Source organism: Phalaenopsis equestris, unplaced genomic scaffold, assembly GCF_001263595.1.
Source record: "Phalaenopsis equestris unplaced genomic scaffold, ASM126359v1 Scaffold000002, whole genome shotgun sequence".
Taxonomy (NCBI): domain Eukaryota; kingdom Viridiplantae; phylum Streptophyta; class Magnoliopsida; order Asparagales; family Orchidaceae; genus Phalaenopsis; species Phalaenopsis equestris.
Window position 1 is genome coordinate 58,426,327 of NW_018164444.1, and position 20,784 is coordinate 58,447,110.

General features: G+C 31.7%; 1 protein-coding gene across 1 annotated transcript in view; it reads left to right on the forward strand.

The window, feature by feature from the left end:
* The window catches only part of LOC110031124, a 26,588-nt gene extending 6,969 nt beyond the window's left edge, over positions 1-19,619 (forward strand). Inside the window, exons 5-8 of the mRNA XM_020734194.1 lie at positions 994-1,050; positions 13,893-13,961; positions 17,861-17,929; positions 18,302-19,619. Coding sequence (XP_020589853.1) covers positions 994-1,050; positions 13,893-13,961; positions 17,861-17,929; positions 18,302-19,186 — 1,080 coding nt within the window. The 3' untranslated portion in view covers positions 19,187-19,619. The remainder of the gene's footprint in view (positions 1-993; positions 1,051-13,892; positions 13,962-17,860; positions 17,930-18,301) is intronic.
* The last annotated feature ends 1,165 nt before the right edge of the window (positions 19,620-20,784 follow it).

Genomic DNA, 20,784 nt, shown 5'->3' on the forward strand with positions numbered 1-20,784 from the left:
TATATTCTAAACGACAGCAGATATATATATCTATATATATATATATATATATATATATATATATATGTTGATTATATCTTTATTCTGTGTTTTGTTTTCCATGCTTAATTTACTCGCAACGCCAAATAATATGTTCCTATTGCTAAAGTGCCTTTTGGGCACTTGAATTTATTAAAATAATATTTTGAGGTAGTCAAAGGAGGCATGGGTTTGAATAAACGTGGAGGCAAAAATTAATTTAAAAGATTTTAAAAAAATTCAAAAAAAAAGAAAGAAAAGGTCGTGTTGAAGCTAATTTGGCTGGAAGCTATGAAAACTTACCTGCATAAGAAATTGTTGGCACCACATGTAGAAATCCAACAACAATATGTTAAGAGAATACTAAAAATCATTATGGTGGTGGTAATGATGAGTTCATAGATTCAAACATCGATATGAACTCGTTAGCGAAGGCAGTGCTCTTCTCAGATCGATTCCTAGACTATAGCCAAATGGAGATTTGGCTGCCTAAACCTTGAGCTGTATGTTTAAGTGGCCTTGGTCATACTGGGCTATTTGTAGTTTGGGGATGGAATCTCTTTGCTAATCGTTTGTGCATATGGGGTTGTGTCAACCAAGTCCGCTGGTCTAATGCCCACGCCTACAACTAATTTGCATTGTACATTTACATGACAAAAGAAACCAGTATTGCCATCCATTCCCAATTGAGACATTTAATATTTATTTTTGGAATAATTCTCTAACAAAGACACCAATTGGCATATTTGATTTGATATTCATGTATATCCGAGCATGGTTATTGAAATATGTTGCTTATACATAGAGAATATGAATTAAGTCTACTATGGAAAGCTTTCTTTAAAGTTAATTTTAGGAAGTTATCTGGTTGTAATATGATTCTAATATTTGACTCCACTATGATGATTCTCATGTTATTAGTTGCAAATATCTATGAACAATAATATTTTTACCCAATGTCTATTTGTTTTGCAGGCCACTATTGCATTGCGTAATGGAGAGAACAAAGAGGTTCGCTTTAAAGCTAAGACTGTAAGTAGTTTTGTTCCATTTTTTTATTGGTTTCAGCAAATTGTTATTAAATGTTATAATTTTGTATTTTATTTGAGAAAAGGATCAAAATTGTCCCATAAGCACTTGTTTTTGGTGGTGCTTTTTTTTTGTGGGTTGGGGGGGGGGGGGGGGGGGGTGGGGGGGGGGGGGGGGGGGGGGGGGGGTTTTATATAGTCCCTAGTTAATGGATGGAGTTAAAAATGAGGGTGTTTTAGGAACTTATGTTTGGCATTTTTACAAAAAACTTATAAATAATTATTTCTTTAAGTTTGTAATATTTTATTGAAAATTTATCAATAATAATTGCTTAAATTTATAAATTTAAAATGCGTTAATTTCATTACAGAGCATTTGAAAATGAAGTAAGAAAAAATAAGATTGTTATTGATAGATCATATCTCAAATAAGGCAAGTACATTATATTTTATAAAGTTTTTTGAAGATCTTAACCTCAAAAATGCCCAGTTTTAATATCAACTATTACCTTTAACTTTCATTTCTATTATTTATAACGATGAGTCCATTTAGGCATGTGTTTTTAGAATATACGGACTACATTCTGGGTCTAAAATGACCAACTGCGAACAGTCTGGGCGACTATTTTAATCCTTTTCAAATTTGTTTGTTTCAAAGTTTTCTTAATCATTTATGGCGATTTAAAAATTAGTAAATCTAAATTTAAAATTTAAATGGTGATTTAGTTTGCTTCATTGTATTTTTAATGAAAAAAATAATCTTATTTTTTATAAAAATTTTCTAGTTACTCTCTACAGAAGCTTCACATGAAATTAACTATAATTCAATTATATATATTTTTTTACTTTTTCATTAGTTTATTTATTTGACTTGATCTGTTTGTATTTAAAAATATGCCTGTGATTTTAATTAGAAAAATTGAAGCTCGTTTTCTAGCTTTGGGCTAGTTATATAGTTGGCATTATCTTTGTTTTAACCATAGAAGATTAGCTATGGGTGTCCAACTGGGAGTTACGAAGAAAGTTGATTGGTCAAGAAAAACTCTTTTTGGACAAGCATAGAAAGACAGAGACAGGTTTAGAAGGTAACTTATAGCCACACGTGCTGGAATATAAAAAATAAAAGAAATTATTTTTCTATGGCATATCGTGCTTGGTTACTTGAATTTGATTTGTTAATGCAAGGTTTCCAAACTACTATGGGTTACAGGAACAAATTTGAATATTTGATGTCATTTTAAAATTAATTTTGTAAAAGAAGGTGGCAATGCTAAAAAATCTTCTTAAGGACGTCAAAAAGAGAGGATTGATGTCGAGACCAGTTCACCTGATGATAAATAACACTTGAGTATCTTGATTAGGTGTTTGGATATGCCATTCTTGGACTCAAATCATGAAGGATGTGATTACTTCCGTATGAGTTGGAGCTGAGGCTAAGGATTCGTTTGAGAAGACGTTGAATCTCCATTGCAACGCCGACACTTGTAAAAATTTTTTGTTTGGTGAAAAAGCGATTGTCAAGCATCTCCCGTAGTTGTTTGCAAAAACAAATTTTTTTTTCCATTTTGGACCGTGGAGGACCTTTTGGTTCCCCCAACGCACCTTTCAAAGGAACTCCGTTGAACGACGAAGCTGTTTTGAACGAAGCCTAAGAAGATAAAGGATGAAGCCTAGAGATTGCTGGCTGCTGCTCAAGAAATTTCAGACTGAGTTAAATGGATTTTATAGTTGCTTTGCCGAGGAAATTTGTAGAGTTTTCCTGGATAAACCAGTTCTCAACATGTGTAGAGTTTATGCTGCAATGCTTCTTTCAACAGTGCCTCTTTCCTCTTGAGTTTCTCTCGAGCTACTTCGATTCTCGCTTTCAGTTATAATCTAATGCTCAGACTGATTCCTGGAAAGAAATTTAAGTAAAAAATGCTTATATTCCATGTAGATGTGGCCCAATTTGATTTTAGCTTAGACTGTCAAGGTCAAGGTCAAGGGAAAGGAAATCGGAGGGATTAGAAGTAACTTAGTTTTATTACCTTCACATTACAATGTGTACATTTGAGGATTGAAGCAGACACCTTTTATAACGCCTTGATTGGTAGGGCATAGATTTATGAGGGCATATGTTTCTTTTAATGCTTCATCAATGTATAAAGTTTAGCATGATAAGGTTAATTATTATAAAGTAGGTGATAGCCATTATAAAATAGGTGATAGCCATCCATTTGCAGTGTATCAAATCGGCTTATATAAGGATGCAAAGCATTTATTTGCTGAGGGTAGGGTTGTAATCGAGCCAAGTCGGGTATGTTGGGGAAAAAACTAAAATTTTTATAAACTCACAATCATAAAGTACAACTTTAAAACTCACACAAACTCTATTTAGAAGCTTACAAAACTTTCCTTGAGACTTGATTCGTAACCCGTAAAAGTATATACAAGTTTAGAAATAATCAACACCACACATTATTCAAAAAACAAGCCCTTCATTTTTCACCTACCATACACATGCATCACATATCTCACTAACATTGACTTTTCACAATCTAAACTTTTCAACAAGTTTAATTATTCAAAGCAAGTTTATTTCTAACGTAAACCAAGTTTATTTCTAACACCTCTCCTAAACTTAATTTTTAACTCTCAGAATATCGCGAAACTTCATGAACGTTTCTTGTTTTAGTGGCTTAGAAAATATCTCCACGGATTGATCTTGAGATATCGCGTACTTCAACTCCACTTCTCTTCTTGCAACACATTCTATTATATAGTAATAATGGGTGTCAATGTGCTTGCTTTTATTATGAAAAACAGGATTCTTTGTCAATGCAAGTGTTGATTTATTATCAATATGTATCTCAATGGACATTTCTTATGAAAACTCTATTTCTTTCAATAAATTCTTTAGCCAAATTGTATGAAAAACGCTTGAAGCAGCCGCAACATATTCAGCTTCATAATTTGAGAGGTGTAACAATATGTTACTTATTCGATACCTAGGTGAAGGCAGCATCTTTTATAAAGACTATGAATTCGTTGGTAATCTTTCTATCTTCTTGATCTCTACCCCAGTCGCTATCACTATATCCAACAATTTTATATTTGTTAGAAAAAAAAAGTAAAGTAAATCATAGGTCATTTTATCTTTAATTTATTGAATTATTCTCCTAGCAATCTTGAAATGAGTTATCGTTAGAACTTCCATATAGCGAATGATTACTCTACCGCATAAGTAATATATGGCCTTGTACAATTTAAGTAGCTTAGACGTCCTACAAAACTTTTATAAAGAGTTGGATCCACCTTTTCTTCTTCATCATTTTTAAATAATTTGACTCCATCTTCTATTGGAATTCCAACATGATTAGTCATCCATTTTAAACTTCTTAAGTACTTCTGTAGCATAGCCTGCTTGTGTGATAAAGATGCACATGACTTCTTGCCTTACTTCAATTCCGAGATAGTAAGTCATAAACCCATCGTCTATCATTTCAAATTCCTTGGTTTTTTTTTTTTTTTGAATTTCTCAAATATTTTTGGATTACACCTGTAAAAATTATGTTATCTACATATATACAAACTTTAATATAAAGTGCATACTCATATGGACATTTAATGAGATTTTTTCCTTTGAAATACTTGTCAGTTTGAGTATCCCAAGTTCTTGGTTTTTGCTTTAAACCATATAAATCCTTTTTCAATTTTAGGACTTTCTCTTCTTATTCTTTTACTTCATATCCTAAAGGTTATTCAATATAGACTTCTTCAAGAAATCCATTTAAGAAAGCAAACTTCACATTAATATGTTGGATCTTAAATCCATGTTGGGCTGCCAAAGAAATTATTAGTTTAATAGTTTCAAGAAGAGTGGTAGGAGCAAATACCTCATCGTAATTAATGTCATATTTTTTATTGTATTTTTTAGTCACCAGTCTTGGTTTATATCTCCCAATATCTTCTTTAGCATTCTTTTTCACTTTATAAACTCATTTAACTTCAATTGTCTTGTGTCCTTGTGAAAGTGTAGCAAGCTCCCACGTATCATTCTTTGTGATTGCTTTAATTTCTTCATCCATAGCATCTACCCATTTCTTGCTTTCCTTTTCTTTTTGATAGCCTAAATTCCACATTCACGAAAAAACAAAAGAGAGTAATGTCATATTGATTATTAATTTCCTCCTAAATATTTATTAAACTTCTAAAATATGGTGGTGTCTTCTCATTTGAAATTTCACTTAAAGATGTTGATGTTGATTCTTCATATGTTCTTGTTAAAATTAATGGAGTGATGGGCTCCTCTGATTCTTCTCTTGTAATCGATTCAATTCTTGGTTGCTCATTTACTTCTTTTTCAAAATAAAGAAGAAAAGTATATTCATCTTCTTGTGTTCTCCGGGCCAAATTTTATTTTCTATCATATTCCACATCACGACTAATGAGAGTTTTGACACTAATTTGATTATAGAGTTTGTAACCTTTAGAACTTAAATCATAGCCAATGAAGACATACATTAACTTTTATCAATAAGTTTTATTCTTTTTTCATTTGGAATGTGAACATATGTGATGCTTCCAAAGACTTTAAGGTGATAGATTCCATATTTACTTCCACTTCATGCATCTTGAGTGGTTTTTTCATGTACACTTCTTGCAGGAAAACGATTTGTTAATTAAATTTCATAATTGACCACCTTTGTCAATATTCTTTTGGGCATTCTTTTACATTCGAGCATACTTCGAGCCATGTTGAGAATTATTCTTTTTTTTTTCTCTGCTACATTTTTGTGGGGGGATCTTGGTACTGTTAAAGGACGGCAAATTCCATGATCTTCACAATACCTTTGAAATTCATTGGATGTGAATTTTCCTCGATGATAAGATCTAATGACCTTGATGTTAACGCCACTTTCCTGTTAACAAGAAGTTTAATTTTTTGAAAATTTTCAAACACCTTTGATTTCTCCTTAAAAAATAGAGTCATATTTTTCTCGAAAATAATCAATAAATGAAAGAAAATATTTACTCTTACCAAAAGACATTGATTTAATGTGGCCACAAATATCGGCGTGTATGAGCTCAAATGGCTTGATTGCTCTTGAAGTTGACTCCTTTGGAAAGCTTTTGTGAGATTGCTTTCTAAGTAAACATCCCTCGAAAAGTTGATCCAGTTGATTGATGTAAGGCAAGCCTCTCACCATCTTCTTTGAATATAGTTCCAAGTTGTTCATGTTCATGTGCGTGTAGTTGTTCAAGTTTATTTATTCAAGAATTTTATTTCTGACAGAAAACAAGTTTATTTCTAACAAAGTGTGCTATGGATTAGACTTGGCTTAGTCGAATTATAAGTTGTTCATGTTCATTTCGAGCTTGAGCCGAACTTTCACATATATGTTCATAATTGATTTGTTTAAAAATTTTAATGTTTATACTTGACTTGTACTTGACTTATATTAATTGAAGAACCTAAAAATTTAAATCAATACATAATTTTTTATATAAAATTAAAATTTTAATTTATATTTAATTTTTCATATAAAATTGGTAAATAAGTTAAAAATTGGAATGAGAACTTGTTTTTTAATGTAAATTTATTAACAAATAATTTTATAAATTTAAATAAATAAGCAATTGAATAAATTTAAATTAGCATTTAACTAGTTTTAATGCGAAGTAAATAAAATAATATATAAGTTGTAAGCTGTCTTGTAATCAAATAATATAAATAAATACTAACAAATTAGTTCATTGATAAAGAGTTTAAAAATTGCATTAAATTTATATGTATATTAATATTAAATTATAATTTGTTTCAGTTTATTATATAATTAAGTTCTAGTTAATCAAATTTTATTTAAATTATATAATATAAAAGTATAAAATAGAAGAAATTACATAATTCAATAATAAATGAGCTTGTTTGTGAACATTAATTAACAAGTTGGAGTATATTCAAATTTGATTTATTTAACTTTCAAGTTTTAAAAAAATGCTCAAACTTGTTTATTTACTAATTTGATGATAATGAGTTATCCCAAACCACAATAGAAACATAAGTACTTATTGTTGAAATTCAAAAGATTATAATGATGACTCTTCAAAACATGAAAAAAACACAAAAGACGCAATAAGGCGATGACGAAAGGGTGAGCGGCTGTTGGACAGCCAGTAGGATGGTGGCTCAGGCAGCAGCAGCAGCAGGAGGGATGTGGGTTGCGGGGGTCTGGGGCACTCGGTGGGTTGATGGTGATACTGGAAGGGTTGGGGTGGTATGGTGGTCGTAGGAAGGGAGAGAGGGAGGATGAGGGCGGCTGGAGATACGGAAGTGGAGGTGGCAATAACAGGAGCCGAAAAAGAAGGTTAGAAGGTTTTGGGAACAGGCAGGCCACGACAATAATTGGAAAGGCTGGTAGGAGGGAGCACGGTAGGGAAGCTTGTGGGTATGTTGATGTTACGATAGTAATAGGGAAGGCGGGTAGGAGGGAGTTATTGTAGGGAGGCTGGCAGGGAGGTGATGCAATTAGATCTGATGAGAAAGTAGCAGGGAGGGTTAGCTGGATGGAACAACGATAAAGGGGTGGCTGACCTACGATAAGAGCTGGTGAGGAAGATGGTAGGGAGGAAATTAGAGAGGATACAACACCACCTCATAGCAGGATATAGTCTAAGCACCACCAATTGTCGGATATAACCCTTGCAAGGAAAAACAAGACATCTACAGAAATCTGAAATGACTTACCAAAACATAACCCTAATTTTAGCAAACACACAAATAAATAGGGACGGAATAAGTGGGAAACTAAAAAGGAAAGGAGGAGAGGGGGGAGTAACGGGCTGCAATTTTAGTCCTCTGAGGTCGGTCTGTCCCTTCGCCAGGAGGCTAGACCGGGACAGAAGCTAGTCGGTTCAGCCAGCTCCTGCTTCCAGCAGGTTCAGTCGGCTTCCCTAACCAGCCTCGCATCGTTTGAACAAACATGATCAAGTATTAATTGAGCCTAGTTCGAGTTGTTCATCAAGTATATTGGTTCATTTACAACCCTAGATGAGGATGGAACTCGCAAGCACTAGTTTCAATTTACGATGCTAGCAATTTAGTATGATTTCCAATGTTAGTACCTCCTAGGTTGCATCATAGGGATAAGATGGGACGACGAGGTTGAGGAGAGGTAGATGTGAAAAAAATCATACTTTGAGAACACCTCCATCGAATTTTGAGGATTTTTATAAATAAGTCTGTTTCGATTCAGATTCAAATAGTGATTGTTTTCCTTTAGTTTTAGGTCTAGTTTATATATTCAAGGAATGCATCATATTTTCAAAGTAATCAAGTCCATTTTGCTAGATCTACTGCATTTATGTTTAATAATAAAATAGTTAATAAGGATATTAATGGGAAATCAATTGCATCTATGTCTTGATCAATGTTCAGTCCGAATTAATGCTTAAAATGTCATCAAATTGATTATACTCTAGCAAGTATCCTAGTTGGAATAAAATGAATTTAATGATGCTCATGAGATTGATGAGGAAGTCAGCGATTTTGAAGATGATTTAGTTGATAATTCTATTAAATGTCTTGCATTGCATGTTAAGCTACTTTTAAGGTTATTGGTAGAGAATTGTAATTTGTCAAATCTATTTCGAGTATGGAGAGAAGCTTCGCAAGTATATAATTGATAGTGGGGGTTAAATCAATTTTGTTTTTAAGTTTGCTTTAGATTGCACCAATCTAAAATTTGAACCACATATAATCATATAAGTTAGCACGAATTGATAAAATTGCCCTATTTTGTCTCAAATGTGTGTTGTATTTGATTTAGTTGGTTATCCATATTGATAAAATCGAGCCAGTGGACATTTCTCCCGTAATTTTGAGTAGAAATTGGTTTTTTTATTTTGATGTTATACATTTTTGGGTTAATCCATATGTTTTCAAGACTAATAAGAGACGGTAGTTATGAAACTTATAGAGTCTAAAGATAAGTTTGGATTTGTTTATTTTGAGTGATGAAGTGAAATTGTCTCGATGTATTCTAAGTAAATGGGTATTTGAGAAAGGAAAAAAGGAAAGCTAGTGTAGTTTATGCTTTAGTTATTATTGACCCAAAAATGTCTTCATTGAGATTGTGACTTTGCCCGTGGTTGTTAATTATATATTGGGTGATTTAAAGGTATCCATATTTTTAATAGCTAAAAAATTATCTCTAAATAAATAGAAATTTTGCTTTATGACTCCATCTATGATCTTCGTGCATGTTTTGGGATGGAGTTTTCATGATTTCTTACTTTTATAGATGATTTGTTAAAAAAATTTAATATTTTCATGGTTCCAATTACAATTTTTCTTAAGAACTTAGATTTAAATATGCTAGTCACCTTGGCCTAGTGGTCAAGAGCTGTCTTAACAAAGAGGTCAGGGGTTCAAGGTCATGTATATGCGGGATGCGAGTGTTTGGGTGTGCTTGTGTGGGAAAAAAAAATATTTACATGGGCTAAGTTTCTTGGCTATGCTTATATTGTAATCAAAGAGAGGCCAGAAAATATGCCTATACTTAAGTTGCTTGATTTTAGGAAGTGTTTGAGGTTTCTGTTGATGCATCTGGTTGCAGTTTTCGAGGAGTGTTTAGTTTGGATGGACAGCCTAGTGTGTTCTTTAGCGAAAAATTGACTGATTCTAAATATAAATATTTATCCTTCAATTAGGAATTTTGTCTCTTTGATATGGAGGCATTATATGTTACACAATGAGTTTATGCTATATTTGAGTTTCTATAGAAATATTTTTTTGTCCTCAAACACTATGTTAGAACTAGCAATGGACATGTTGGTGCTTGGAGCAGAGTTTCTATTCTTTTCTATAAAATGTTGATTTTGATGATTAATTTTATTTACTTAATAGCGTGTATCTTGTAAGATTGTTGGTGCGATTTATCAAAACTTAAATAATGACTCATCTCTTTTTGACAAAAGCTATATGGTTAAAGATGATTATTTAGTTGTGGGAATTCATTTTTATATTATCTATTCACCATTGAGTGAATTTTTAATTTTAGAATAACATGATGGGGTATTTATTGATATTTTTTGAGAACTAAGATCATTATGACGACCAAATATATGCATTTTTGGGCAAATCTGAAATTAAACATTATTGTATAATGTAAAACATGTCAATCTGCTAATGTTAAGAAGCAAACCACAAGATTTTACACATTGTTACCAATTTTATATAAACCCTGGGAGGATGTTAACATAGACTTTGTATTCAGATTACCACAAACGCTGAAAATATTATTAATTTTTTTAGTGGTAGACTTTTCTCAAAAAAATTCCCTTTTCATGACATAAGTAGTATTGTATCTCATACTGCTAAATTGCACTTTACCAAAGTATTTAAATTATGATTTAAAGTAAAATGATTATTTTTTATCAAGACTTTATGAGCTATTCCTTAAAAATAAAAAAAAAATGGAGCACAATTTAACATTTCAATCTCTTATCATTCACAGAGTGATGGTGAAATTAAATTGGTTAATAGAAGCCTTGGAAATTTGTTGTATTGTTTGATAGAAAGCACTATATCTTAGTGAGATTTTATATTGACCATGATTGAGATTTCATATTATTCATATGTTAATATGTCTACTTGTTTGAGTCCATTTGAGATTTTCATAAGTTTTAACCCTAATAGCCTATTGATAATGTCAATCTAGTCATAACTTGGCTTTGTATATTTACTCAATCATTCACTAAACATATGTATGCTTTGCATAAGATATTAACAAAAAAATGTTAATTTTGACATTTCCGAGGTTTTTGCAAATGCAAAAAAAAAATATAAGTGGAATATAAAAGTGATGATAATTTAATGTTGGTCAATCAAAAAAGGTTGTTTTATGGAACCTTTAAGAAGTCAATGCAAGAAAGGAGAGAACATTTGAAATTTTTGCAAATATTGAAATTAATGGCTAAAGATTAGAAATTTTAGAAAGTCAGGTATAAACTTAATTTTCTATGTGTTTGATTTGACTTAATTTTATAAGTCATTTATCAGTTATTGTGATTCATCTCTCTTTTCTTAGTCTTACAAGTTAACATCCTATTCTCAGTCAAATACTTATATGTAGCTTGTACCAAGTCTATTCTTGAAATCAAGATTGTGTCCATTGCTGATGATTAATTTTAGAGATATCTTGATTGTGATGATCAATAGATTACTCTATGGGAGACACCAAATTTTGAATTGATTTGCTTGATAATTATCAAATTTAAAATTATAGGAGCCCGAACTTGTTCAAGCTGGATATTTATGGAAATTTTTATTTTTCTTTTCTCATTCAAACTTTTATATTTTGCATTAAATTTAGTGCAACCAGCTTGCTTATTTTCTTATCATAAGTTGATTTATTTATTTGATTTATTTGTATTTAAAAACTTGTGGTTATTTTAGCTGAGAAATATTGTATCTTATTTCTTAATTTTAGGTTTTTTTTATAATTGGTGTGATTTTAGTCTCAATTATGCTTGGATTAATTTTTATTGGAAGTTGTTATGGTTTAAAGGAGATGAATTGGAGTTTGGAAGTAATGTTTCTTTATTTTGGAAGTTCATGATTTGACTTCAGCTTTGGGGTGGTGCATGTAAGTGCAGTTGTTTTTGGGTTTAATGTGTTGGTTTATAATCGTTGTCTCCAATTATGTTCCTATTTCACCATGGTGGTCTTTGGCTTCTTTAAAAAAGGGGGACATTAGCATACATACCAGCCAATTCCTATTTATTTACATATCTAACACATAAAATTTACTTTTTTAACATTAATACCAACTAATTCTTTCGTATAACATAAAAATACCACCATTTTAACTTCTAGAAAGTGAATTACACCTTTTCATGCATGGGAATGTTGTTACGTTTGTAAAATTTTAGGTGTTAGATATGTAAATACATAGGAATTAAGTGGTATGTATGTAAATTTTCCAACAAAAAAAAAAAAGAAGGCATTTTAAATCCAAATTTTGGATGTATTTCTCTTTGATGGTTTATGGGCGTTACTTGCAGGTTTAATGTGAAATAGCCATCGCCTACAAGTTTTTTTTCCTTGGTGGTGCAGGAATTTGTAACGAGGTCAAATGATTAGAAATTTCAAAGTTGGATTAATGATTGCTTGCTTTGGCAATTTAAACTTAGCTTGTAAATTAGTTTAAATTTGAATAGAGATTATATACTGGGCTAGCTTATAAGAAATCTATAAATAGTTGATTTTAGGCAATTCATCCACAACTTTTGCTTGAATAAAACTACTTTCCACATTGAATCTTGTTAATGCAGATTGGGATTGAGATTGTGTTCTGCTCATACTAACGTTAGGCATGGCTTTATTTTTTTTTTATATATTATTTCTTAAATTTGTGTAGTGCTTCATTCTTTATCAAAAAATGATGTCAAAAATCTAATTTGTGAAATTAAATGTAATTTTTTTGTTTAATTTTCATGTTTTCTATTTCTTGATGATAATTTTCAGTGTTTTTTTAATCATTACCTTAACATTTGGCTTCAAACATTAGTACTGCTAGTTTACACATAAAAAATTTCTTAACTTAATTAGTAACGTTTGACCTATGAATTTTCAAATCTTCTTCGATTAAAATCGAATTACACGTTATATTAGTTGCATTAGAAACTTTGCCCTGATACATCCATCATCAAATTTTGTTCATTTAATTTTGATACAGACTTGGATTCTAAATCTTAAAGTTTGGTTAAATAATATGATTAACTATTGTTATGCATTATAGGAAATTCTTATGAATTGGGGTAATATTATGTTAATGTTTTTCATAATTTTGAAATCACTGCAAAAAAATAGCAAATTTTGTGAAAAAATATTGAAGTTAAGATCTATTTGTCTTAGCCTAAAAAATTTGGTTTAGGGGACGATGATTGCAATCAACAACACTGAAATAGTATGCCGTTGGTCATTCGATCAAATCCTAAGCATTAGCAGTACTTAGCCGCATTGCATTGAGCGGCTCTATTCATTAGTTAAGATCCATAACCTTCTCCAATGCTCCATTGCTGTGAGATTTTGTTCCAATTGAACTATTTCGGAGTCTATTTATATAGATTCAGTTGAGAGTATTTTGCGCATATTCGGCTTAAGAGTTGGTGCTTATTTGAAACAATTAGAAGTGTTTCACAGTATTTAGAATTTTGAATTGTAAATGTTTTAGAAAATGGGCTAAATTTTATGATTTTTTTAATATAGTGAGAAATCTATAAATGTTTGTTTGAAATTAGAGATCTTGTTTTCTAAAATTTTGAATTTATCAGACCATCATTTGATTGGATTTAAAAATCAGTATAAATTTTACAACTCCACGTGCCCTTTTAAAATCATTCTAAAGTGATGATTTATTTTATATACGTAAAGTTAGTTTCAACAAAATCACCATTTCCTAAACCATGTATTCTATCGGGAAGTACCAAATGATCCTTTATATAACTTTTTTATTACAATGCCGAACAACCATGTTTTCTGTACTGATCCCTTTTTTTATTTTTTATTTTTTTTTTGGCAAATTAAATTTAGTGTGCTGCTTTCTTTTTAAAATCTTTTTATCAATGTTAGGGACCTTTTTTTTTTGGAAATCTCACACAAAATATGTGCAAATACCTTTATACCAACCATTTTATTTATAGAATCAGTATGTTTTACGCTTTCAACAATATTTTAAAAAAAATTATTGTTATCTGAATGCAAAGTTCTACAAAATGTAATTTTTTTTTTTTAACTGTTATGTCATTATATATAACTTTTAGTTGACTACTGGCTTAATAGTCATCATATATTTCTTCCAGGAATTAAAGGACCTGAAAATTAAAGCGGAATCGGTTAAGAGGTTGATGGAACGTGGTTATCGTGTGAAGGTAGGGGCTTTATCCTTCTTTAGTAGTTAAACATTCTTACTTTTCATACTTTTTTGTGGCTGTTTCAGAAATTGTATGTCAGTTCTTTTCAGTTCTTTTCATAGTTTTTTTTTTTTTTTTTTTTCGTTGCAAATTCTTACTTTTCATAGTTTAGATGGATGATATGTCAAATGTGCCTTTCTTCTTTTTTTAAATTTTGAACGGCCCCTATGATCACTGTGTATTAAATGTTGTGCAAACTCTTCTAGCTTTCTTTAAATGGATAAATGAGGAAAATAAATAAGTGAATGAAGAAGATGAGGGGTGGTAATGTTGGGGTCCTTTCTCGGAGCTTGTTGGCACATATAAGAAATTCTAACTGATACACCTTACAAACCATCCCTTATCTTTTGGATAATATTAAGTGCAGTATGTATTCAGTTAAATACTTTTTTAAGAACTATGGTACCGCCAAGGTGGAATACTGATACAACGTTATATACCTCATGTAAAGTGTGGAAAATTTGAACTTCTGATGCTTAATAATGGATTAGGAACATTATTGAATTTAGTTTTTATTTGCGTAGCCTATGCTAAAAATAAGGCATGTGTGTTATGTATAATTAAATTGGAACCAATCATTTTTGTCATTACCCTTAACCCTATTGTTTGGGACTGACATTATGATCACCGATTTTCTTTTCAGTTTTTAAGTCTCATTAATCTGTGCTATTTTTTTTCTCTCTTTTCATTCTCAATCCTTATTAATTTAATGTATTTGTCTTTTTGATGCATTTGTTTTTTTTTCTTGATATTATACATTTTTGAACAATCTATGTTCTTTTTGGTTTGTCTCGCAAGCTTATCTCCAATGGAAGTCACTCCAAGTACTCATATATAATTGTCTCAATATATCAATTTTAGTTTTGTCTCACTAATCTTAAAATTATCATTTTTTTAATATGATATACTTGGCGATGAAAAATTTATTGACCTCCACACGTTTATATAACAAAGCTTAATTGTATTTTTATTAAAATTTATTTTTCAAGTCTTAATGATATTCACTTATAGAATGATAATTTGTAGATTACTCTTCATTTCTATTTATAATTCTTAAATTCAGAAGTTCATTTTCAGCAGAAAAGAAATTCAAAAATAGCATGTCTGATCTTCCCATTTAGTGTCTTGCAAATCACCCCCTTCATGATTGCCTTACCACGAGAAAATATCTCTCAATCGGCTTGTGCCAAAAAAATTTCGTAGGTGGCCTTCTCTTGAAGTCCCTTGCACTTGGTCTCTCTCATTCCCAATTTTAGAGTTAAAGCTTCTCTCCACCTTTAGGTTTCTTACTGTGAATCATACTTCTTTTTCTTGGTCTCCTTGTCTCTCAACATATTTTCATGTTTCTTGCCCATCTTCTCTAGCAGCCCACTCAATGACCATGTCTCACACGCTTATTTGTCTTTATCACTAACTTGCACACAAATCCTAGATCACAACCTCCTCTGTATATACAGGCAACCCATTCAAGTTTCTCGCAGCACTTATCTCCAACATTTGCAATTAGCCATTGCTCTCACACAAAGAAAAAAAAAAAAAAAAAAAAACTTTGGCGCTTGTCCTTGCACGGAGTCCACACTTTCTATCCCAATACGTCGTCTCTCTCTCTCTTTCTCTCTCTCTCTCTCTCACACACAAATCTCTATGTTGTGAATCATGCCTCACTTCACCTAATATTTGCTAAGGTGAGCTTTATAGTCTTCTAATAGCGTAAATCATGCCTCAACCGTCATATTTTGGAGTAAACTTTGTAGTCTTCTTGACACAAGAAAACTAACAAATATTATGAGGAGATGTTTTATGATCTTGTTTTTCTCTCAACTACATTTAATAGCATACTAAAGAAAAGAAAGTTTGATTATAATAATGCATTGTATCTACTTGTCCAAAATTTGTGAGTTTTTGTCTTGTAAAGGGAGCAAAATAATGTCAAAGGATTTTAAAGGAGCTTATAAAACTGAAAAAATAATAATAATATCACAGGATTTGTGTTTAATTTTACAAGAACTCAATAACACGATGCATTGTGGTACTTAATACATTGGTGTCTACAAAGGCTAGACTTGCAACTAAAATAGTACAAAAATGGAAGGGTGGAGTTAGATGTTTAATATGCTAACTTTTGTTATGCATGCTCTAGTCTTTGTTGTGTGCTTATTCTTTATTAATTTTTAACCGCGCTTCATGTATTATAGTACCTATCGGTTCGATAAGAGTGTGCATTGACCAAATGAAGTTCTATGTTATGCTTTTTCATTTGAAACATTGAACTTCATAGATGCTACCATTAACCAGTGGTTGAGCAAAAATGCATCTCAGTGAATGTGCTTATTTTGTTTAAAGGTTATCTAATCACAGAAGGAAAAAGTAGCTTCTTGCTCTTGATGAAATCAAAAATAAATATTACCCCTTTGTTTTTTTTATAATTATCATTGTTATCTTGCACAAAAAATACTTATTATATAATACCTCATGCTTGTAAATACAAATTTATGCAAATGCTTTGATTAGGCAATATTGCCTGCTTTTATTCCATTCTGGCTTTCGTAGTATGTTGCTGTGCTTTGAGAAGTGATTTTTTTCCGCAAACTAGTAAAAAAAATTAATATTTATATCAATTTCATGTATTCTAAAGATTAAGTACAATTAATAAGAAACGTAAAATAAAATATAGTTTGTTTAAAACCCCAATATCGTGAATTTGCCATAAAATGCATGCTTCAACTCCAAACTATTCAAAAGGTGATTTGGGGGAAAATATTTCATGTACAAATTTAGCGGATTTTGTAAATCCTGGAAGTCTGGATATATTAAATTGTGCTAACACTAGTATTTATTAAATCCGGGATTTAGGGTAAAATTGTGAAGAAGTTGGATTTATTAAATCCGAGATTCGAAACTGTCAATTTTTTTATGATTTGGCAAAATTTAAGTTAAATACAACTTAAATCCATTACCTTGCAACCTTTCAACATTCATATTAAGGCACAAAAATCAACAATGTTGTTAACAAATCGATGTATTAAGTGATTCATCAAAATATGTGCTAATTCATTTTCGTGCTCTAAATGATCTGATCACAGGAGTTTAATTAGATCCTTTGGGTGACCTAAGTGGACTATGGTACCTTTCCGGTGATAATAAATTACAAAGATGCAATCTTATAACCGAATTATCATAACTAAGAACTCAATTCAATTTCATAGCGTTGACTTTGTCTGGATGAGTTATCGTCTCAAAATTCATTTTACGACATGCCGCAATGAATTTAAAATGAACAATAGAATTCTTCGGTCCACCTTACCTATAGTAATACCATAAGACTCAATTCCACACCCCGTCTTCTTTGATCAGATTAAAATAAAGCTAGCATGCTCATTAAATCGAGCAATTGCCTTCTAGTTGCTATAAGCTAAAATCCAATTAACATGACCGATGCAAAATCAGTAAGAGCCCCTAAAGCTAATTTAGTTAATAAAAATGGGCTTCTAGTCTAGTTTGATATGTGGTCTAACGTTTAGGAATGAATCAGCTAGCTCTATTCCTAATTTCTTGATTCAAAGGATGATTGAGAATTCCTGATTTTTGTCTCTGTCTGCCCTCTCAGTATCTTAGCGGAGGGAGACATGCTTGAACTTCTGCAAAGAATTTATTACAAATATAATTTGCTTAAATCCGCTTATTGTATCTATTGTTAATTCACACCGCCCCAATTTGGTGCATTAGAAATGTTTTTTTACATTTATTCATTGCTTCTTTGATTGTTGTTTGTGTTCCTTATTATACTTTGAAATCCTTTTTTCTCACTCTTAATGCAACTTGCTGATACATTAGCTAACTTATTTTGTTCATTTAAGTGTACTGCTATGCCCACAGGTAAAGATGAGGAAGATCTGGGAGGCCTGCTATTGAATCTTCTATCACTGGTGAAGCAATATTCTCATTATTTTCATTTTTAATAAATTAATGGAAAATTTATGTACATACGGCTCAATTCTTATGTATTTACATATATAACACTTTATGTATATGCACCTTGTGCATGAAAATGTTTTGTTTCATTTCTCGAAAGTTGAAAATAATAGTATATTTGATGTGATATGAAACATTTGAGCTGATTTTGGTGCTGGATATGTAAATACATAGAAATTGGTTGGTATTTATGTAAATGCCCCTAGATTAGTTACCCATCATTAGCTGAATAATACTATTTCTACTAGTGCTAGCTCCACCTTTTCTTTTAGAGACCACAGGTGCTAGCTTTATTGCTCACTTTCTGAAAAAATTCAAATTTACAGATAGAAGACATATCTGTTGTTGAAAGTGGCCCTCATCTGGATACAAAAAATGCATATGTAATTGTAAAACACATCAAATTTGCTTCTAAGAAAGGAAAGAAGGTCAGCAAAGCCATGGAAACTGTTAGCAGTGTTCTGAGTACTCGTTCCATTGCTGCAGCAGATAACAACAGTGTCAGTGAAGAGGAAGATGATATCCAGACTGAAGAAGAATGGGAGGCTGTTGAATCCGATTCCGAAACTGAAACCAACGAACCATCCAAACAAGTTGAAACAAATACCCAAAATCTTCCTCGTTCGCTCCCCACCCCGCCGCCAAAGGTGGTCGGCCATGATTTTGCTTCACTTACAGACAGAATTAACAAAGCAGGTGGAACGAATGCTGCTGGTTTTAGGCCCCCTCAGCCAGATCCATATGTTGCTGAGACAAACCGATATAGCAGAGGAAGTAATTCGACGTTCAATCAGATCAGACCGAAGAATCGAGACCCTGTTTTTCGTGGAAACACGTCTATTGGAAACAGACCAAGGATTTCGGAACATAGCAACAGACATGAAATTGAAGGTCGTGGTCTATCGAATCCGAATGATCGACCGGTTCGTAATTCTGGTCCCGATTCTTCGTCTTCTCGCAATCAAGTTTTCCGAGACTCACAGAGTTCTTCGACTTCGAATTATGGAATCTTTAGTGCTCCGAAAATAATTTCGTCTGATGATCGGATGAAACAAAGAGATGGAGCTAGAGATGATTCTAGTGGAGCAGCTTCGAGTCGTGTTGATACTCGTAAGTCTAGTCATTCGAGCCCACCTTCACCAAGGTTTGGAGTTTTTACCTCTACGAAAAAGGCCGGCTCTGGCGATGGACGTGTGGGGGATAAAAACTGAATTATATGTTTCAGCCGGCTGTTTTTGAATAATCTAACGGTCATGTGAATTCAAAAACTGCGGGCACGCAGACCGGGGATATTGTAACCAGGGGTGGGTAGAGTAGGCAGTTAACCCGGTACCCTGGAGCAGAATTGTTTCAAAAGATGAAGTATAGTCATGGAGATAAATTTAAGAGGCAGGAGCTTCATATTTACTGATGTTGATTTGTAAGCTGTTATTTTTTATTTTATTTTATTTTTAATGCTTCATTGTGAAGCATAACGATGATGAAGAGTGTTTATTGGATGTATCTGAGGATGTGATAAAGCCGACCTTCATTGATGGCGAGGGTGTAATAGAAAATAGCACGAAAATGAAACTTATGATGGTGGCAATTTTGTACTGTAAGCAATTGTGCATTTCTTCACGTCTCTGACAAGCGTGGGAAATTTACATTCACACCACTCAATTCTTATGTATTTACATATCAAAACCTCTAAATTTTACTTTCTGCATTAATACCAACCAAATCTTTTATATCACATCGAAAATACTGTTCTTTTTTTTTTATTATTTTGAAAAGTGAATTACACTTTTTTGATTCATATAGACAAGGCGGCATGTTACACATATGTAAAAATTGAAGTTTAGTTGCCAGATTTGTAAATACATAAGAATTGAGTGCTGTGTATGTAAATCTTCCTAAAGATTTTTGTATGATTTTGCTTTGCAGCTAGCTTGAGCGGGTTCGGGCTTGGCTCGTGTTTGGCTCGTTCGAAATAACTCGTGTTCGAAATCGGCTTGTGAACAGTGTGTTTGTGTTCGGCTCGATTTAAATATTTGTGTTTGTGTTCGGCTCGAAATTGGCTCGTTAAATTAAAATTGAGAAAAGTAGATATAAATTGTGGGATTCGAACCTGGATCAAATATATATAAAAAAAGACACTAACCACATTGTCACATGGGATGTTATGATTTAAATTTAGACATAAATATATATAATATATTATTATATAAATAATATATGTAATATATTGTTATATAAAAAATTATATTTTTTTTTCTAGTCATTTCGAGCCGAAAATAAGCGAACAAACTGTTGTTCGTGTTCGGCTCGTTTATATTTTAGGGTTTGAGCTTAAAAAATATGTTCGTGTTCGGCTAATTCATTGAATTCAGAGACATCAATCATTGACGTGTCAGGTGATAAGGCATTTTATATATGGTATGTCTGTTTTTGTTATTAAGTTTGCTCAAATATTTAATTAAAATTATTTATCTTTCCTATTTCTGTACTGAAAGCTAAGCCTTAACCACTTTTATGATTTATGTTGAATTCTAGGTGAGTATTTGCATGTATACGGCTTAGGCCAGTGATTGGACAAATCACATTATTTTAATTAAAACCTTTGTTTATTAATTTTGCATAAATATGAGCTAACTAATTAAATTAAATTGGTATAATTATGGCTATTTGCTTTAATTGATTACCTTAGTCTGACATGAATATTTAATTAATCTAGACCAGACTGGCCTTTTAAATGTGTAATGAAGTTGAGGAAAGTTATAGGCAACAATAATAGATTTTAAACCTGTATCAAATATATATATATATA